The sequence below is a fragment of the Notolepis coatsorum genome (assembly GCF_963971535.1).
Source record: "Notolepis coatsorum genome assembly, chromosome: 6".
Classification (NCBI taxonomy): Eukaryota; Metazoa; Chordata; class Actinopteri; order Aulopiformes; family Paralepididae; genus Notolepis; species Notolepis coatsorum.
The window spans coordinates 27,585,944-27,604,743 of NC_140170.1; the positions used below are offsets into that span (position 1 = coordinate 27,585,944).

General features: G+C 42.1%; 1 protein-coding gene across 1 annotated transcript in view; it reads left to right on the plus strand.

Annotated features, from left to right (window-relative positions):
- Nucleotides 1-4,939: 4,939 nt before the first annotated feature.
- glsl (glutaminase like) overlaps nucleotides 4,940-18,800 on the plus strand; it is a gene marked incomplete at its 5' end in the record, with an annotated part of 105,216 nt that continues 91,355 nt past the window's right edge. Inside the window, 2 exons of the mRNA XM_084315496.1 lie at nucleotides 4,940-4,989; nucleotides 13,821-13,921. Of these exons, the coding sequence (XP_084171622.1) occupies nucleotides 4,940-4,989; nucleotides 13,821-13,921 (151 nt within the window). The remainder of the gene's footprint in view (nucleotides 4,990-13,820; nucleotides 13,922-18,800) is intronic.

An 18,800-nucleotide genomic window follows, 5' to 3' on the forward strand; every position in this document is an offset into this window, starting at 1 on the left:
TCCGACAAGTCCAAGATCTCAAATAAAGGGGTTATAGCATGTGGGTTAAGTGATCATTATATGATATTCTGTACCCGAAAAAAACTAAAACAAAAGGCTGGCTGCCACAAAACAGTCACATCTAGAGACCTCAAAACCTACTCTAGCGAGGCCTTCAACCTTGAACTGGAGAGTCTGGACTGGTCAGATGAACTCAATGGTACACTGGTTGACGAAACATGGCTTGGTTTCAAAACCAAATTCTCAGCAATACTAAACGACATGGCCCCCCTAAGAACCACCAGGGTAAAAAATCGCGCTGAGCCGTGGATGCACTCCGAAATACTGGCCGCTATGAAAACCAGAGACAAAAAATGCTCTGAGTTTCGTAAAAGTCAGTCAAAGCTTACTAAAAGCACGAGCAGTGAACTCCAAGCCCACGTGACTGAACTCAAACTAGAAAGAAACAGACTAAGAAACGACGTAAACTCCATGATCAAAACTGCAAAAAAGAATTTCATCAATGACAAAACTGAGGAAAACAAAAACAAACCACGTGAACTTTGGAAATTACTCAATAATCAACTAGGATGCAGTAAAAAACTTAAAACCAGATTCTCAAACATAAACATAAAAACTGACAACACGCTCATCACAGACAAGCTGGATGTAGCCAATTACTTAAACATTTTCTTCACAAACATAGCCACAACACTGGTAAACAAACTACCCTCCCACTCAGGGCTTTATGGGGTAGAACACATAGTAGCTTTCTACAAAAACCTAGGGGTCCGCAAGGACGACTTCAAGCTGGAAATGGTAACAACAGATGAGGTACTCAATAAACTGAGCGCCCTCCAACCTAACAAGGCCACTGGCCATGACAACATCCCCTCCAAATTCCTCAGAGACTCAGCAGCCGCCATCACACCAATCATCACACACATAATAAACCTCTCCATAAAACAGGGACACGTCCCCAAGGACTTCAAAATTGCGAGGGTGACCCCTCTGCACAAAAAGGGCAGCAAATTAGACCCAGGCAACTACCGCCCTGTTTCTATTCTCACCTCCATCTCGAAAGTCATGGAAAAAATAGTCTACGAACAGGTCGAAAAGTACCTAGCGGAAAAAAATCTAATCTACGAATTCCAATCTGGCTTCAGAACATCCCACTCCACTGACACATGCCTTCTCTATTTGAATGACCACATCAAACAAGAGGTGGACGCAGGCAAATACTGCGGCATGGTCATGCTGGACCTACAAAAGGCCTTTGACACGGTCAATCACTCCATTCTGATTGACAAGCTAAAAGCAATTGGTTTTGATAGTCTATCAGTGAGCTGGATGCAATCCTACCTTGAGGGGAGGGAACAGATGGTGGAGGTAAACGGTACCCTATCCCCCCCCCTCACAGTGAGCTGTGGTGTTCCACAAGGAAGCATACTAGGACCGCTACTGTTCCTAATTTATGCAAATGACATGTCGTCAGCTTGTGACTGCAACTTGTTCCTGTTTGCGGACGACTCAGCCCTGCTGGTCTCTGACAAGAACAAGTTACAGGTTGAAAAAACCCTCAGCTCGGAACTAGGCAGAATCTGCATATGGCTCGCTGATAACAAACTATCATTACACATGGGCAAAACAGAGTCCATTCTCTTCGGTTCAAATAACAAACTCAGCAAGACCGACGGCTTCTCAGTTTTTTTTTTTTGATCAAATTTTTTTATTGACATTCTCACGAAACAAGACAACACATTAACCACAATCACAATACATAGAACTTCACAAGAAAATAACAAAAACAATAATAATAATGACTAACAATTATACAGACAAAAGAAAAGAAACCAGAGTTCAACCTACTAAATTAATTCCAAGGGGTACTATCTAATAAATGGTCTTTCCCAGTGTTCAGTCCCGATTCCCGGCCGTGTGACCCCATATTAATAAAACGTACATCTCCAACCCACCACAAGGACCATTTTTTGGGGGAACACGACCTGAAACCAGAGCAATGAACCTTCATGAAAAAACAAAAACCTGTAGGTGTTCCATAGACTCACAGAGACCGTGTAAAAGTGGCCAAACAGTGAAGAACTAGTTAATATAGCTGCCCCCCCATAATATCCCCAGCTAAACTCAAGATGACAAGACAAGGGACAAGACAGACAAAAACACTTCCTCCTCCCCCTCCCAAGAGACCGCCGGACTCACCCGAACACGCACCCCAACCCCGCTCAGCCGCACACTGCGGTCTTTACCTTCTCAGCTGCTGCGAACCACAGGTCAATTCCAGCCTGCCCCACCCCAATCACCCGGGCTGTGGATATCTCAAGATAAATCACATCCAATAGAGTTAGGGACCAGTTAATCATTGTAAGCTTCTCAGGCTCCTTCCATCTCATTGCTATTAGCTTCTTCGCTGCTGTGACGCCCGCTAGGACAACCCTTTTCAGTTGTACGGACGCGGGTAGTGTCGTTATATCGTTCAGGAGTAGCGTAACAGCTGAGAATGGGATAGTTAAGCCACACAGATCTGAAAGTTTGTCCGTTATTGACCTCCAGAAGCGGGCCACTGGTGGGCAATCCCAATACATATGCATATAAGTGCCAGTGGCCTTTTGAGAGCACAAAGTGCACCGAGAGTCGGTTATCAGTCCCATAGCAAATAGCTTCCTAGGTGTAAGATAGGTCCTATGAATATAATTAAAATTAATTTGCTGGTGATTGGGGTTGCGGGAAGATAATGCCACATTTGCCCAAACATCATCCCAGTCAAACTCGGGGTCCAACTCCGGGATATCCACACGCCAGATTGTATCCAATGATAAATTTTTATACGTGGATTGAATTAAGAGCGTATAAAAGTCGGAGACAAACCCTCTGGATGTCGTCCTGTCCACTATGAGCCTGAGGAAGGGGTGTGGGTGCAAGGCTTGAGCCCACGGTACGCCATGCGCCCTCAGTGCTGACCTTAGTTGAAGGTAAAGAAAGAAGGACTCGCCGGGAAGATCATAAAATTCTCTTAAGTCCTGAAACGCACGGAGGCCGTTCTTATCATAAATATCCTCCAGAGTATGCACTCCCCTCCTTTGCCATTGAGGAATATTACCGACGGCTTCTCAGTTACAGTGGGTGACAATATTGTCACAAGGAAAGATGAAATTACCTACCTGGGGTCCATCCTAGAGGCTAATCTCTCCTGTGACAAAATGGCATCCAATGTAATAAAAAAAGTCAACCAACGAACTCGATTCTTGTACCGGATCTCCTCTCTGGTAAACAAGAACACCCTGAAGACTCTGGCAGGAGCACTCATTCAGGGGTACTACGACTATGCTTGCACCTCATGGTACCAAAGCACCTCAAAGGCGCTAAAAACAAAATTACAAACATCTCAAAACAAACTGGTCAGACTACTGCTTGACCTTACTCCTAGAACCCACCTCACCCCTGCCCACTTCGACAACCTAGGATGGCTTAGAGTAGACGACAGAGTACAACAACTTGCAATGGGCCTGGTCTACAAGATACACTACACGACCAAGGTACCCATGTACATGTCAAAATACTTCCCAAAGGTCAGTGAATACCACGATCACAACACCAGAGGGAGCTCCACAAATCATGTCAAACCCAGATTCGGCTCAAATAAGGGACTAAACACGTTTCGCAATTATGCCACATCAATGTGGAACGCCCTACCCAAAGCTGTAAAGGAATGTGGATCACTACCCACTTTCAAAACCTCTCTCAAGGGACACCTACGGGAGACTGCAATTCAACACTGGCCCCTGTAAATATCCTAACCCAATCATTCCAACCCCCTCCAATGTACAGTCATTTACCTAGTATGGTTTTGTCAATAGTTCAATGTACAATTGTGTTTGTTTGTACAGTGTCTCCTCCCCCCCCCCCTCAATGTACAGTGTTACTTGTTTATACAGTGTGCCCCCCGCCCCCCCCCCCCCAACCACCTCCAATGTAAATTACCCAGTATGGTTGTCAATATCCCAATGTACCCAACCCCCCCCACCCAACCTCCAATGTACAGTTTCTACGTCAAATGTATATACTCCCTTTTCTTGACTCCTTCTGTATCACAAACAGTACTGTATTTGCAAATCTGGTATGTCATAAATGTATAGATGTAGCAGTACTGACTATCTGTATGTCATGTATGTCATATATGTCTATATGAATTGAAAATGGGGGACCCTGATGGAAACAAGACAAACGTCTTTCTCAGGTCTGCATCCCCTTAACAATTGTATGTATTGAGCCGTACTGTATTGTACCCATTCTGCAATCTGTTAAATAAAGTTTTCATTCATTCATTCATTCATTCATTCATTCATTCATTCATTCTTTGAGGACAGCTCTCTTCTCTTGCGAACCAGCAATACCTCAGAGTCGCCAATAGATGGCGCTGGAGGGCTGCATCAAGTTTGGAGCAGGTTTGAGGTTTAGTTGTTTAGCTGAGAACTGCGCGCCTACTTATTATTATAGAAACACCACGTCAATGTGGAAGTAACTAAGTACTTTAAACGGGGCTTTAGCACAGAAAGTGCCGCTCGTTCTCGACAGGCAGATTATCTTGAAACCCCCTAAATTAAAAAAAAATTAAAAAAAATGCGCAGTACTTTTTCTTGGTCCTGTTTTTTAATAAAAATGTACATACAAGATGTTTCCATGCATTTGACACACAAAGAAATGTCACCAGTCCGTCCTCCCCTTTCTCCTCCCTCCTCCCTTCCTCCACTAAGACGCGTTTATAGCCTATCATGACACACGCGCGTGCACGCACACACGCACGCTCACACACTCATACACGCTTCACAAAGTGAGTTGGAAAGTGTTTTGTTTTGGAGACGGAGGACGAGTCTAGAAGAAGCCACAGCAGCTCGAGTCGCGTTATTATATTATATCATATCATTCTAATTCTCATTCTTCAATGGAAAACACAGCGAGGAGCCAGGAGCCAGAAGAGAGTCCCTATCTCTGGTGAGAGCTTTCAAGTCTCCTGATGTGATGAAAATGGGGGACCCTGATGTAAACAAGACGAAAGTCTTTCTCTGGTCTGCATCCCCTTAACAATTGTGTGTATTGAGCCGTACTGTACTGTACCCATTCTGCAATCTGTTAAATATAGTTTTCAATCAATCAATCAATCAATCAAGTGACCAAGTTGTTGGAACCTGCGCCTCTAAAAACGAATCAGATCCTCTGCTGTCCCCCAGCATGCAAGTCCCTGTCTGAAAGCATCATGCCATGTTCCATGCCATGCATTGTGTTTTTGCAACAAGAGGGAAGAAGACGAGACGTGGCACTGTCTTCAGCCACAGTGTCATTAACCCTTTCACTGCCACACTACAGGAGAAGGTTAACCCTTTACTATGCACACACAACCGACGGGTTAACCTTCTCTTCTGCAGTGTGTGGCAGTGAAAGGGTTAACCTTCCGTGGACCGTGTATCGTCGCAGTGAAAGGGTTAAACCGTTTGGTAGTGTGCGGCAGTGAAAGGGTTAAGCCGGGACGTCCAGGTGCGCCTGTGTGTGTTGGGGGGGGGGGGGGGTCGTCATCATCAGTCTCTCTCTGCCCCGGAACATGACACAACATGACGGGCTCTGTGTTTGATCTGACTGGGTCGGAATTCACTCTGCTGCTCTACAGACAGATGTGTGTCTGTGTGTATTATCAGAGACGTCTGTCTGTGTGTATTATCAGAGATGTGTGTCTGTGTGTATTATCAGACATGTGTGTCTGTGTGTATTATCAGACATGTGTGTCTGTGTGTATTATCAGACATGTGTGTCTGTGTGTATTATCAGAGATGTGTGTCTGTGTGTATTATCAGACATGTGTGTCTGTGTGTATTATCAGAAATGTGTGTCTGTGTGTATTATCAGACATGTGTGTCTGTGTGTATTATCAGAAATGTGTGTCTGTGTGTATTATCAGAGACGTGTGTCTGTGTATTATCAGAGATGTGTGTCTGTGTGTATTATCAGAAATGTGTGTCTGTGTGTATTATCAGAGATGTGTGTCTGTGTGTATTATCAGACATGTGTGTCTGTGTGTATTATCAGAAATGTGTGTCTGTGTGTATTATCAGAAATGTGTGTCTGTGTGTATTATCAGAAATGTGTGTCTGTGTGTATTATCAGAAATGTGTGTCTGTGTGTATTATCAGAGATGTGTGTCTGTGTGTATTATCAGACATGTGTGTCTGTGTGTATTATCAGAAATGTGTGTCTGTGTGTATTATCAGAGATGTGTGTCTGTGTGTATTATCAGACATGTGTGTCTGTGTGTATTATCAGAAATGTGTGTCTGTGTGTATTATCAGAAATGTGTGTCTGTGTGTATTATCAGAAATGTGTGTCTGTGTGTATTATCAGAAATGTGTGTCTGTGTGTATTATCAGAGATGTGTGTCTGTGTGTATTATCAGAAATGTGTGTCTGTGTGTATTATCAGAGATGTGTGACTGTGTGTATTATCAGAGACGTGTGTCTGTGTGTATTATCAGAGACGTGTGACTATGTGTATTATCAGAAATGTGTGTCTGTGTGTATTATCAGAGATGTGTGACTGTGTGTATTATCAGAGATGTGTGACTGTGTGTATTATCAGAAATGTGTGTCTGTGTGTATTATCAGAAATGTGTGTCTGTGTGTATTATCAGACATGTGTGTCTGTGTGTATTATCAGAAATGTGTGACTGTGTGTATTATCAGAGATGTGTGTCTGTGTGTATTATCATAAATGTGTGTCTGTGTGTATTATCAGAAATGTGTGTCTGTGTGTATTATCAGACATGTGTGTCTGTGTGTATTATCAGAAATGTGTGACTGTGTGTATTATCAGACATGTGTGTCTGTGTGTATTATCAGAAATGTGTGACTGTGTGTATTATCAGAAATGTGTGACTGTGTGTATTATCAGACATGTGTGACTGTGTGTATTATCAGACATGTGTGACTGTGTGTATTATCAGAAATGTGTGACTGTGTGTATTATCAGACATGTGTGACTGTGTGTATTATCAGACATGTGTGACTGTGTGTATTATCAGACATGTGTGTCTGTGTGTATTATCAGACATGTGTGTCTGACCTGTGTGTATTATCAGAAATGTGTGTCTGTGTGTATTATCAGACATGTGTGTCTGTGTGTATTATCAGAAATGGGTGACTGTGTGTATTATCAGAAATGTGTGTCTGTGTGTATTATCAGAAATGGGTGTCTGTGTGTATTATCAGACATGTGTGTCTGTGTGTATTATCAGACATGTGTGTCTGTGTGTATTATCAGACATGTGTGTCTGTGTGTATTATCAGAAATGTGTGACTGTGTGTATTATCAGACATGTGTGTCTGTGTGTATTATCAGAAATGGGTGACTGTGTGTATTATCAGAAATGTGTGTCTGTGTGTATTATCAGAAATGGGTAGCCAGCAACAACATGTTATTCAACTGATCAAACTGGGCTTTGTTATGGAAGTTATTAACTACAGGCCACCATTATATTATAGAGATATAATATCCTATGAGTTGATCTGTTTGTGTTTATTTAGAGCTTATTTATAACTATTATTCCTGGGGTCCACACACAAGACTAAATAAAATATAACCATCACATCACATTATATAGTGACTTACACACTTACCTGTATTACACTGCTGCTATACTTACACTGTATAATATATATATATATATCACTGCTGCTACACTGTAGAATATATATATATATATCTTTAATTTATCTGCTGTTTTCTTTACCTTGTAAAAGTAACTATTTTGTACCTCGTAAAAAAAACTTTCCCCTTGTATTGTACAGTTTGTATTATATAAAATAAAAAATATATATAATATACGTTGTGTACTATGTTTACAAATCTACTACAGTTGAGGAGCCGGGAAAAACAAGCATCTCACGTTTTTCTGAATGTATGTACATTTAAAAAAGCTGTGACAATAAAATAATCTGAATCTGAATGATGTACATTCACACAGTTAAAATTATAAATAAAAACGATTGAAAATGTATTAAAAATAGCCTAACAGGGCGGTTAGGTGGCGTAGCAGAGATTGCGTTCGTCACCAACCCCGGAGCTGTGAGCTGGATTCGCCTGTTCGAATCCAGCTCACAGCTCCGGGGTTGTCACCAGCTTGGCTGGCCGTTCACACTAATACAATTGGCTGTATCAGAGGGTGGGAGAAGCTGGCGGGGTGGGTCCGGGTCGTTGTAAACAGCGACTCCTACAGTTCGGTCGGGGCGCCTGCTCAGCGCGGATAGGATCTAAGGGGGGGTAGTGTGATCCTTCCACACGCTACGCCCTCTCAGGGAGAATCCGCGCTGCCAGGTGAAAAGAAGCGGTTGATTGGCTGGACGTGTGTCGGAGGAAGCACGTGGTAGCCTCCACTCTCCCAGATGATCTGACTGTGGGGGGTAAGTGCGCAGCGACCAGGAAGGGGATTGGGAATTGGCATACGACTAACATTGGGATGGGAGAAAAATCGGAGGAAAATGAAAAAAAAAAAAAAAAAAAAAGCCTAACAATAATAATAATAATAAAACAACAAAGAATATAGTTCTCTCACCAGAATAACATCTTGACGTATGTTTAAGCACCACATTATAGTCAGCCATCATCAATATCACATCATATATTGTCCAAACGGATTTCTTTCTGAATAATTGCTGTTCTTCATTTCTGTTGGAGAGTCGGGTCTGTTGTCTGACTTCTAACACAACACCAAACTACTAACTACGTCACAGTGAAACCAGTTCAATGTTCTAACACAACACCAAACTACTAACTACGTCACAGTGAAACCAGTTCAATGTTCTGACACAACACCAAACTACTAACTACGTCACAGTGAAACCAGTTCAATGTTCTGACACAACACCAAACTACTAACTACGTCACAGTGAAACCAGTTCAATGTTCTAACACAACACCAAACTACTAACTACGTCACAGTGAAACCAGTTCAATGTTCTGACACAACACCAAACCACTAACTACGTCACAGTGAAACCTGTTCAATGTTCTGACACAACACCAAACTACTAACTACGTCACAGTGAAACCAGTTCAATGTTCTAACACAACACCAAACTACTAACTACGTCACAGTGAAACCAGTTCAATGTTCTGACACAACACCAAACCACTAACTACGTCACAGTGAAACCAGTTCAATGTTCTGACACAACACCAAACCACTAACTACGTCACAGTGAAACCAGTTCAATGTTCTAACACAACACCAAACTACTAACTACGTCACAGTGAAACCAGTTCAATGTTCTGACACAACACCAAACCATTAACTACGTCACAGTGAAACCTGTTCAATGTTCTGACACAACACCAAACTACTAACTACGTCACAGTGAAACCAGTTCAATGTTCTAACACAACACCAAACTACTAACTACGTCACAGTGAAACCTGTTCAATGTTCTGACACAACACCAAACTACTAACTACGTCACAGTGAAACCAGTTCAATGTTCTGACACAACACCAAACTACTAACTACGTCACAGTGAAACCAGTTCAATGTTCTGACACAACACCAAACCACTAACTACGTCACAGTGAAACCTGTTCAATGTTCTGACACAACACCAAACTACTAACTACGTCACAGTGAAACCAGTTCAATGTTCTGACACAACACCAAACCACTAACTACGTCACAGTGAAACCAGTTCAATGTTCTGACACAACACCAAACCACTAACTACGTCACAGTGAAACCAGTTCAATGTTCTGACACAACACCAAACCACTAACTACGTCACAGTGAAACCAGTTCAATGTTCTGACACAACACCAAACCACTAACTACGTCACAGTGAAACCTGTTCAATGTTCTGACACAACACCAAACTACTAACTACGTCACAGTGAAACCAGTTCAATGTTCTGACACAACACCAAACTACTAACTACGTCACAGTGAAACCAGTTCAATGTTCTAACACAACACCAAACTACTAACTACGTCACAGTGAAACCTGTTCAATGTTCTGACACAACACCAAACCACTAACTACGTCACAGTGAAACCAGTCCAATGTTCTCTTAAAAGAAAGACACAGGGCGGCTGGTAGGGGTGGGAATCACCAGTTTCATCATGATACGATACGATATCGATTCTTTGGACAACGATACGATATTTGCCGATATCACAAAGTCTCTCACGATACAATACGATACGATTAGATTCAGGTGCCTGCGATCGATATGAGATGATATCATATGCCCATTTAACACAATCAGTAACATTTAGATCAACAAAAAAAAGGTAATGAAAATATCATTTGACATTTGTATTTTTGAGCTCTTCCAGACATTTAAAGGAAAATCAATCTATTGTTTTTAATACAAATAGACCTCCTGTTCACTGTAAAGTGCCACGTTTTTATATATTGAGCTTTAAACTTTAAGCTAAATTTTTTGGAACTCAAAACTCACAACCTCCCTCTCCCAAACCGTTCCTACAACAATTTGTTGATGTTGCATGATCATGTATAGGCCTACATTTATTATGTATTATATTGTTTATGTTTAAATAACATTTAAACATCAAACTCCTCTGACCTCATCTGGTCTTTCCAAAGACGCGCGCACACACACACACACAGAAAGGGAGAATGCTATGCTGTAACATCTACACACACGGAGCTACTGCTGTTGTTCTTGGGCGGATATGAGACTCGCCACAGGATTTTCAAAATATGAGTATCGATATGAATCGATCTTATTACATCGCATCGATCCGATTAGATTGTTGATAATTACATCGATGTATCGATCTGGATCGATGTATCGTCCCACCCCTAGCGGCTGGGTGGCGCAGCGGACAAGGCGCTCGTCACCAACGCAAGAGACACTGGTATCCAGCTGTCAGCGTTGCTTCCGGCTTGGCCGGCCGTCATACTGGCTTGATTGGCAGAGCCAGAGGGAGGGAAGCCGGTGGGTCGGTCCTGGTCGTTGTGGACAGCGACTCCTACAGTTCGATCGGGGCGCCTGCACAGCGAGGGAAGGATCTAATAGAGGTAGTGTGATCCTTCCACACGTTACACTCTCTCAGTGAGAGTCCGCGCTGCCAGGTGAAAAGAAGCGGTGGGCTGGCTACACATGTGTCGGAGGAAGCATGTGATAGTCTCCGCCCTCCCAGACCGACGGTAGGGGGTAGAGTGCGCAACGACCAGGAAGGGGATTGGGAATTGGCATAACAACTAACATTGGGAGGGGAGAAAAAATCGGAAAAAGAAGGAGAAAAAAGACAATAAAAAAAATAATAAAAAAGAAAGACACATGTTATAGATCCGCCATCAGCTCTATTTTTAATCTTTCAAAATGTTCAGTTGCTATTGCATGCACTTATCTGTGTTTCATTACACATATTGAGTGCATGCCTACCAACTGTTTCACCTGTTTTATTGCAACACTACTATCACCGACATCGAAGAAGGGAGATCCCCCTTTGAACGGCCCTTCTATAAGGTTTCTCTCCTCCACATTGCCTGTGGTGCATTTTTTTTCCTATTGCTAGGTTTTAGTGAGTTTTTCCTTACCTTCGCGTGGGGTATGTCTGGGAGTGTTGCATTCATTTTACACTTTTTGGACTTTATGGTGTTTTTGTTTTGTTCTTGATTTATTGTGATGTTTCTTCTTGACTTGTTTAAAGAAGACGTGTCTGGCCCATGGGGACATTAACGTGTGTCGTCGGGCCTTACAGATACATTTGATTTGATTTTGATTTATACACACAGTGTCAAATACAACTTTGAGAAGGTATTACATCCCGACGACATGCTGTAATGAGTCTGGAATGTGCTTCAGGCGCGGGAGACACAGCTGACAGAGTAAAGTGTGGGTGTGTTTGATTTAGTGGTCAGGGAGCGCAGGTCGTAGGTCTTAATGATAGGACGGAGCAGCTGTTGGGGTGGAGTCAGAGGGATACGAGGAGCGTAGACAACGCCACGGGAATGAGTGATGTAACAATATTCAGAAGGACTGAACGATATATAATGATATATATGTCATGATTTCGGCTTAGGTTAGGTGTGGCAAATCATATGTTAAATAATCCAGTTGAGATTCATCATATCAGGCTGTACATAAATGGAAATGTGATATGAAACTAAAGCTTACATTTTCAATTAACATTCTCCCATTTTCCAATATAATTGAGTGAAAAATCTGACTAAATTTTTTTTTTATCGACAGAGCGACTTATAGAGCTGCTAGTCGCTACTAATCTACTACTAAAACTACTAATATTAGAAAGTTAGAGTGTAGTGGTCATTCATAGTTAAAGACAGTAGAAGTTGAGTACTTTATTATCTAAAGATGGTAAGTTAGAGTGTTGTGTTCATTAATAGTTAAAGACAATAGAGGTTGAGTACTTTATTATCTAAAGATGGTAAGTTAGAGTGTTGTGTTCATTCATAGTTAAAGACAGTAGAGGTTGAGTACTTTATTATATAAAGATGGTAAGTTAGAGTGTTGTGTTCATTCATAGTTAAACACAGTAGAGGTTGAGTACTTTATTATCTAAAGATGGTAAGTTAGTGTTGTGTTCATTCATAGTTAAAGACAGTAGAGGTTGAGTACTTTATTATCTAAAGATGGTAAGTTAGAGTGTTGTGTTCATTCATAGTTAAACACAGTAGAGGTTGAGTACTTTATTATCTAAAGATGGTAAGTTAGAGTGTTGTGTTCATTCATAGTTAAAGACAATAGAGGTTGAGTACTTTATTATCTAAAGATGGTAAGTTAGAGTGTGGTGTTAATTCATAGTTAAAGACAGTAGAGGTTGAGTACTTTATTATCTAAAGATGGTAAGTTAGAGTGTTGTGTTCATTCATAGTTAAAGACAATAGAGGTTGAGTACTTTATTATCTAAAGATGGTAAGTTAGAGTGTGGTGTTAATTCATAGTTAAAGACAGTAGAGGTTGAGTACTTTATTATCTAAAGATGGTAAGTTAGAGTGTTGTGTTCATTCATAGTTAAAGACAGTAGAGGTTGAGTACTTTATTATCTAAAGATGGTAAGTTAGAGTGTTGTGTTCATTCATAGTTAAATACAGTAGAGGTTGAGTACTTTATTATCTAAAGATGGTAAGTTAGAGTGTGGTGTTAATTCATAGTTAAAGACAGTAGAGGTTGAGTACTTTATTATCTAAAGATGGTAAGTTAGTGTTGTGTTCATTCATAGTTAAAGACAGTAGAGGTTGAGTACTTTATTATCTAAATATGGTAAGTTAGAGTGTTGTGTTCACTCATAGTTAAAGACTGTAGAGGTTGAGTACTTTATTATCTAAAGATGGTGAGTTAGAGTGTTGTGTTCATTCATAGTTAAACACAGTAGAGGCTGAGTACTTTATTATCTAAACATGGTAAGTTAGAGTGTTGTGTTCATTCATAGTTAAACACAGTAGAGGTTGAGTACTTTATTATCTAAAGATGGTGAGTTAGAGTGTTGTGTTCATTCATAGTTAAACACAGTAGAGGCTGAGTACTTTATTATCTAAAGATGGTAAGTTAGAGTGTTGTGTTCATTCATAGTTAAACACAGTAGAGGCTGAGTACTTTATTATCTAAAGATGGTAAGTTAAAGTGTTGTGTTCATTCATAGTTAAACACAGTAGAGGTTGAGTACTTTCTGGTAATGTATCACATTCACACTCCAAGTGATTTGGATTGACTTTACAACTGCAAATACAATGTGTTCATTGAATGGCATGAAAAGATATGACAGAAGAATCTTTGCGTGATGTTTAAATTACTTCTTTCTGTAGTTTCCAGAGAACTCCTTCACTGCGTCGGAAATGGAGGAAGCGGTACGGCGGTTTGGATGGAAACAAACTACTGGAGCCAAACAAAGAAGAGGACTTGAAAGGTGTGTGTGTTTGTGTGTTTGTGTGAACCATGTGGCTTATCTTCATCCTGTGATTTTTGGCCTGGGAGGTACTTGGTGGTGTAGTCTGGGTGATGTAGTCTGGGTGGTGTAGTCTGGGTGATGTAGTCTGGGAGGGATGATCTGAGCTGTGGATCACTTTCTTTAGATGCCCTTCATTAACCCTTTCACTGTGGTAGTGAAAGGGTTAACCTTCTGTAGTGTGGTAGTGAAAGGGTTAACCGTCTGTAGTGTGGTAGTGAAAGGGTTAAGTGTGGTAGTGAAAGGGTTAACCGTCTGCAGTGTGGTAGTGAAAGGGTTAACCTTCTGTAGTGTGGTAGTGAAAGGGTTAACCGTCTGTAGTGTGGTAGTGAAAGGGTTAACCATCTGTAGTGTGGTAGTGAAAGGGTTAACCTTCTGTAGTGTGGTAGTGAAAGGTTAACCTTCTGTAGTGTGGTAGTGAAAGGGTTAATCATATGTAGTGTGGTAGTGAAAGGGTTAACCTTCTGTAGTGTGGTAGTGAAAGGGTTAACCGTCTGTAGTGTGGTAGTGAAAGGGTTAACCGTCTGTAGTGTGGTCGTGAAAGGGTTAAAACAGGACACAGCTGTGGGTTGACAGCTCAGGATGAGGACAGTTTCTGTTACTAGGCAACAGCTTGGACCCAAGTGCATTTCCTGTCAGCTGTTGTATTTAGAATGTTCACGTTGTCAAATTGAACCCCAGTTTATTTCCTGTTAGCTTTGATGCGGGAACGTTTAACAGGAATGTTATCTTTCTTCCAACATGGCTGCCTGTAACCACTGGTCACCACTTTCAAACGCCTCATGTCTGTGCAGCGGTAGAGTCGGTCAAACACTGGAGAAGCAAGACCACTGCAACTTGCTTACTAGACCCAATAATAAAACGTCAATTTATTAACCCTTTCACTGCCACACGACAGCCGGTTAACCCGTTCACTGAATACAGAAGGTTAGCCCTTTACTATCACACAACCGACGGCGATGCTCCATCATTAGCATCATTAGCATCCGCGGAGCTACTGATGCTAATGATGGAGCATCGCCGTCGGTTGTGTGATAGTAAAGGGTTAACCTTCTGTCGTGTGGCAGTGAAAGGGTTAAATGTCTTTAATAAATGACATAGCAACCATTGTTTGGCACATAGCAACTGTTAAAAATGGGCATTCCAAACCTTCTGTGCAAAGCCATTATTGAAAAAACAAACTTATGGCTATCGTACCGATTCTTGTATCAAATAGATTCTAGGACATTAAAAGGTATCGTTAGTCATCAGAAATCTACTAAATGTTGCATTCTCATCTTCTAGCTGCTGCGATCTGTGTTACGCTGTTGTTTGTCTCACTAATCTCACCCCTTAGTGTAAAGGACATAATGCTAACCCAGTTATATAAATGTAATGTAAGGGATAATGTATAGCTACGAGGTCATTGTCGCAAAATAATTGACCGACACGGAGTTTAAAATACCGAGCCGCTTCGGCGAGGTGTTTTAAACGTCAGTGAAGGTCAATTATTTTGCGACAATGACCGAGTAAAGCTATACATTATCCCGCTTATTACATGGCTAACTTACTAACAATATACCTAATTCATTTGACAAATCGCAGTTCTGTGGCTCTGTCAGCCCAAATAAAGTGATTATTATTATTATCGTGAGCAGCAGCCTCTGTTCTGGCTCCGCTGTGTTCAGGCTCCGCTCGTTGCTCCGCCCCCTGTCATCGCCGGCAGCACTGAAACAGTGTGTGTCAGTGGGCTTGATTGCGAACAGCTGCGCTCTGCGGTCATTATTGAAAAATCTGCGGTCATTATCGAAAAATAATGACCGCAGTCGGGGGGCTGTTGACCAATCACAAGCAAGCATTTCGGCGAATGTGAAAACGCCATGTAATAAGTAAGGGATAATGTATAGCTACGAGGTCATTGTCGCAAAATAATTGACCGACACGGAGTTTAAAATACCGAGCCGCTTCGGCGAGGTGTTTTAAACGTCAGTGAAGGTCAATTATTTTGCGACAATGACCGAGTAAAGCTATACATTATCCCGCTTATTACATGGCTAACTTACTAACAATATACCTAATTCATTTGACAAATCGCAGTTCTGTGGCTCTGTCAGCCCAAATAAAGTGATTATTATTATTATCGTGAGCAGCAGCCTCTGTTCTGGCTCCGCTGTGTTCAGGCTCCGCTCGTTGCTCCGCCCCCTGTCATCGCCGGCAGCACTGAAACAGTGTGTGTCAGTGGGCTTGATTGCGAACAGCTGCGCTCTGCGGTCATTATTGAAAAATCTGCGGTCATTATCGAAAAATAATGACCGCAGTCGGGGGGCTGTTGACCAATCACAAGCAAGCATTTCGGCGAATGTGAAAACGCCATGTAATAAGGCATAATAATAACAATAATAATAATGCTTATTACATGGCGTTTTCACATTCGCCGAAATGCTTGCTTGTGATTGGTCAACAGCCCCCCGACTGCGGTCATTATTTTTCGATAATGACCGCAGATTTTTCAATAATGACCGCAGAGCGCAGCTGTTCGCAATCAAGCCCACTGACACACACTGTTTCAGTGCTGCCGGCGATGACAGGGGGCGGAGCAACGAGCGGAGCCTGAACACAGCGGAGCCAGAACAGAGGCTGCTGCTCACGATAATAATAATAATCACTTTATTTGGGCTGACAGAGCCACAGAACTGCGATTTGTCAAATGAATTAGGTATATTGTTAGTAAGTTAGCCATGTAATAAGCGGGATAATGTATAGCTTTACTCGGTCATTGTCGCAAAATAATTGACCTTCACTGACGTTTAAAACACCTCGCCGAAGCGGCTCGGTATTTTAAACTCCGTGTCGGTCAATTATTTTGCGACAATGACCTCGTAGCTATACATTATCCCTTACATAATCTCATTCAAGGTGCTATAGATAACATGCAGCCACTAGATGTCGTACTAGAGCACCAGCATGTCATTTATCCAACCAGGTGCATTTCCACGTGGGATGAGGAGTAAGGAGGGGAAACGTGCAACATGTAAACAACAACATTATTAGGCTTTTAAAGTTTTACTCTACATAAAAATGTTATCTATAGGGATGGCTAGGCGCTACGTCATCAAATTCCAAAACGCCACTTCCGTGTCCCGTGTTGCAGTGCTGTGTCCCGTGTTGCAGTGCTGTGTCCCGTGTTGCAGTGCTGTGTCCCGTGTTGCAGCAACAGAAATGATGTCAACAAAACAGTATCTTACTGCCGCTGTCCTCCGTTACCGTTTTTTTTTTGTTTACTACGTTTTATTTTATTTTATTTGAAATCTTTTTGGGTTGAGTTATACGCGTTGAGACCCTTTTTCACAGACTTTGAGAAGTCGGTGAAGTAGGATGTCACAGTAAAAAAGGGTGACCGGTTCCTGGGCTGTAGCCATTGCTGTTTACATCGGCCGCATTAGACTAAACACGCTAGTGGACACGGAAGTAATTGGTGACAACGTCACACTAGCCATCCCTATAGCACGTTTAATGTGAGACTTTATCTCTTTTTAAACATTGAACAACATAAATAGACTCTCAACCCTTTCACTGCCACACGACAGAAGGTTAACCGGCTGTCGTGTGGCAGTGAAAGGGTTAAAATGCCTCCTAAAAGCAGCTCAGGGGGGCAAGCACAGCCCCTCCAGGAAGGTGATGTCCTAAGCCCGGAGGCTGTTCTCTCCTCAGAGGAAATCACGTCTGCATTCTTCTGTCTAGGATGCTCACCTTAAAGGGATAGTGCACATTTTTTAAATAGCCTTTCTGATTGATCCTCTCAGTCCATGAGCTGCCAACTCTGAGCTCTGAGACTATTCACACGCTCTCACTCTCCACCTCCTCTCTCTCACTCTCCACCTCCTCTCTCTCACTCTCTCACTCTCCACCTCCTCTTTCTCACTCTCTTACTCTACAGCTCCTCTTTCTCACTCTCTCACTCTCCACATCCTCTCTCTCACTCTCTCACTCTACATCTCCTCTTTCTCACTCTCTCACTCTCCACCTCCTCTATCTCACTCTCTCACTCTCCAGCTCCTATTTCTCACTCTCTCACTCTACATCTCCTCTCTCTCACTCTCTCACTCTACTCCTCCTATTTCTCACTCTCTCACTCTACACCTCCTATTTCTCACTCTACTCCTCCTATTTCTCACTCTCTCACTCTACTCCTCCTATTCCTCACTCTCTCACTCTACTCCTCCTATTCCTCACTCTCTCACTCTACACCTCCTATTCCTCACTCTCTCACTCTACTCCTCCTATTCCTCACTCTCTCACTCTACTCCTCCTATTCCTCACTCTCTCACTCTACACCTCCTATTCCTCACTCTCTCACTCTACACCTCCTATTCCTCACTCTCTCACTCTCCACCTCCTCTCTCTCACTCTCTCACTCTACATCTCCTCTTTCTCACTCTCTCACTCTACTCCTCCTATTCCTCACTATCTCACTCTCCACCTCCTCTCTCTCACTCTCTCACTCTACATCTCCTCTTTCTCACTATCTCACTCTCCACCTCCTCTCTCTCACTCTCTCACTCTACACCTCCTATTTCTCACTCTACTCCTCCTATTTCTCACTCTCTCACTCTACACCTCCTATTTCTCACTCTCTCACTCTACTCCTCCTATTCCTCACTCTCTCACTCTACTCCTCCTATTCCTCACTCTCTCACTCTACACCTCCTATTTCTCACTCTCTCACTCTACTCCTCCTATTCCTCACTCTCTCACTCTACTCCTCCTATTCCTCACTCTCTCACTCTACTCCTCCTATTTCTCACTCTCTCACTCTACACCTCCTATTTCTCACTCTCACTCTACACCTCCTATTTCTCAC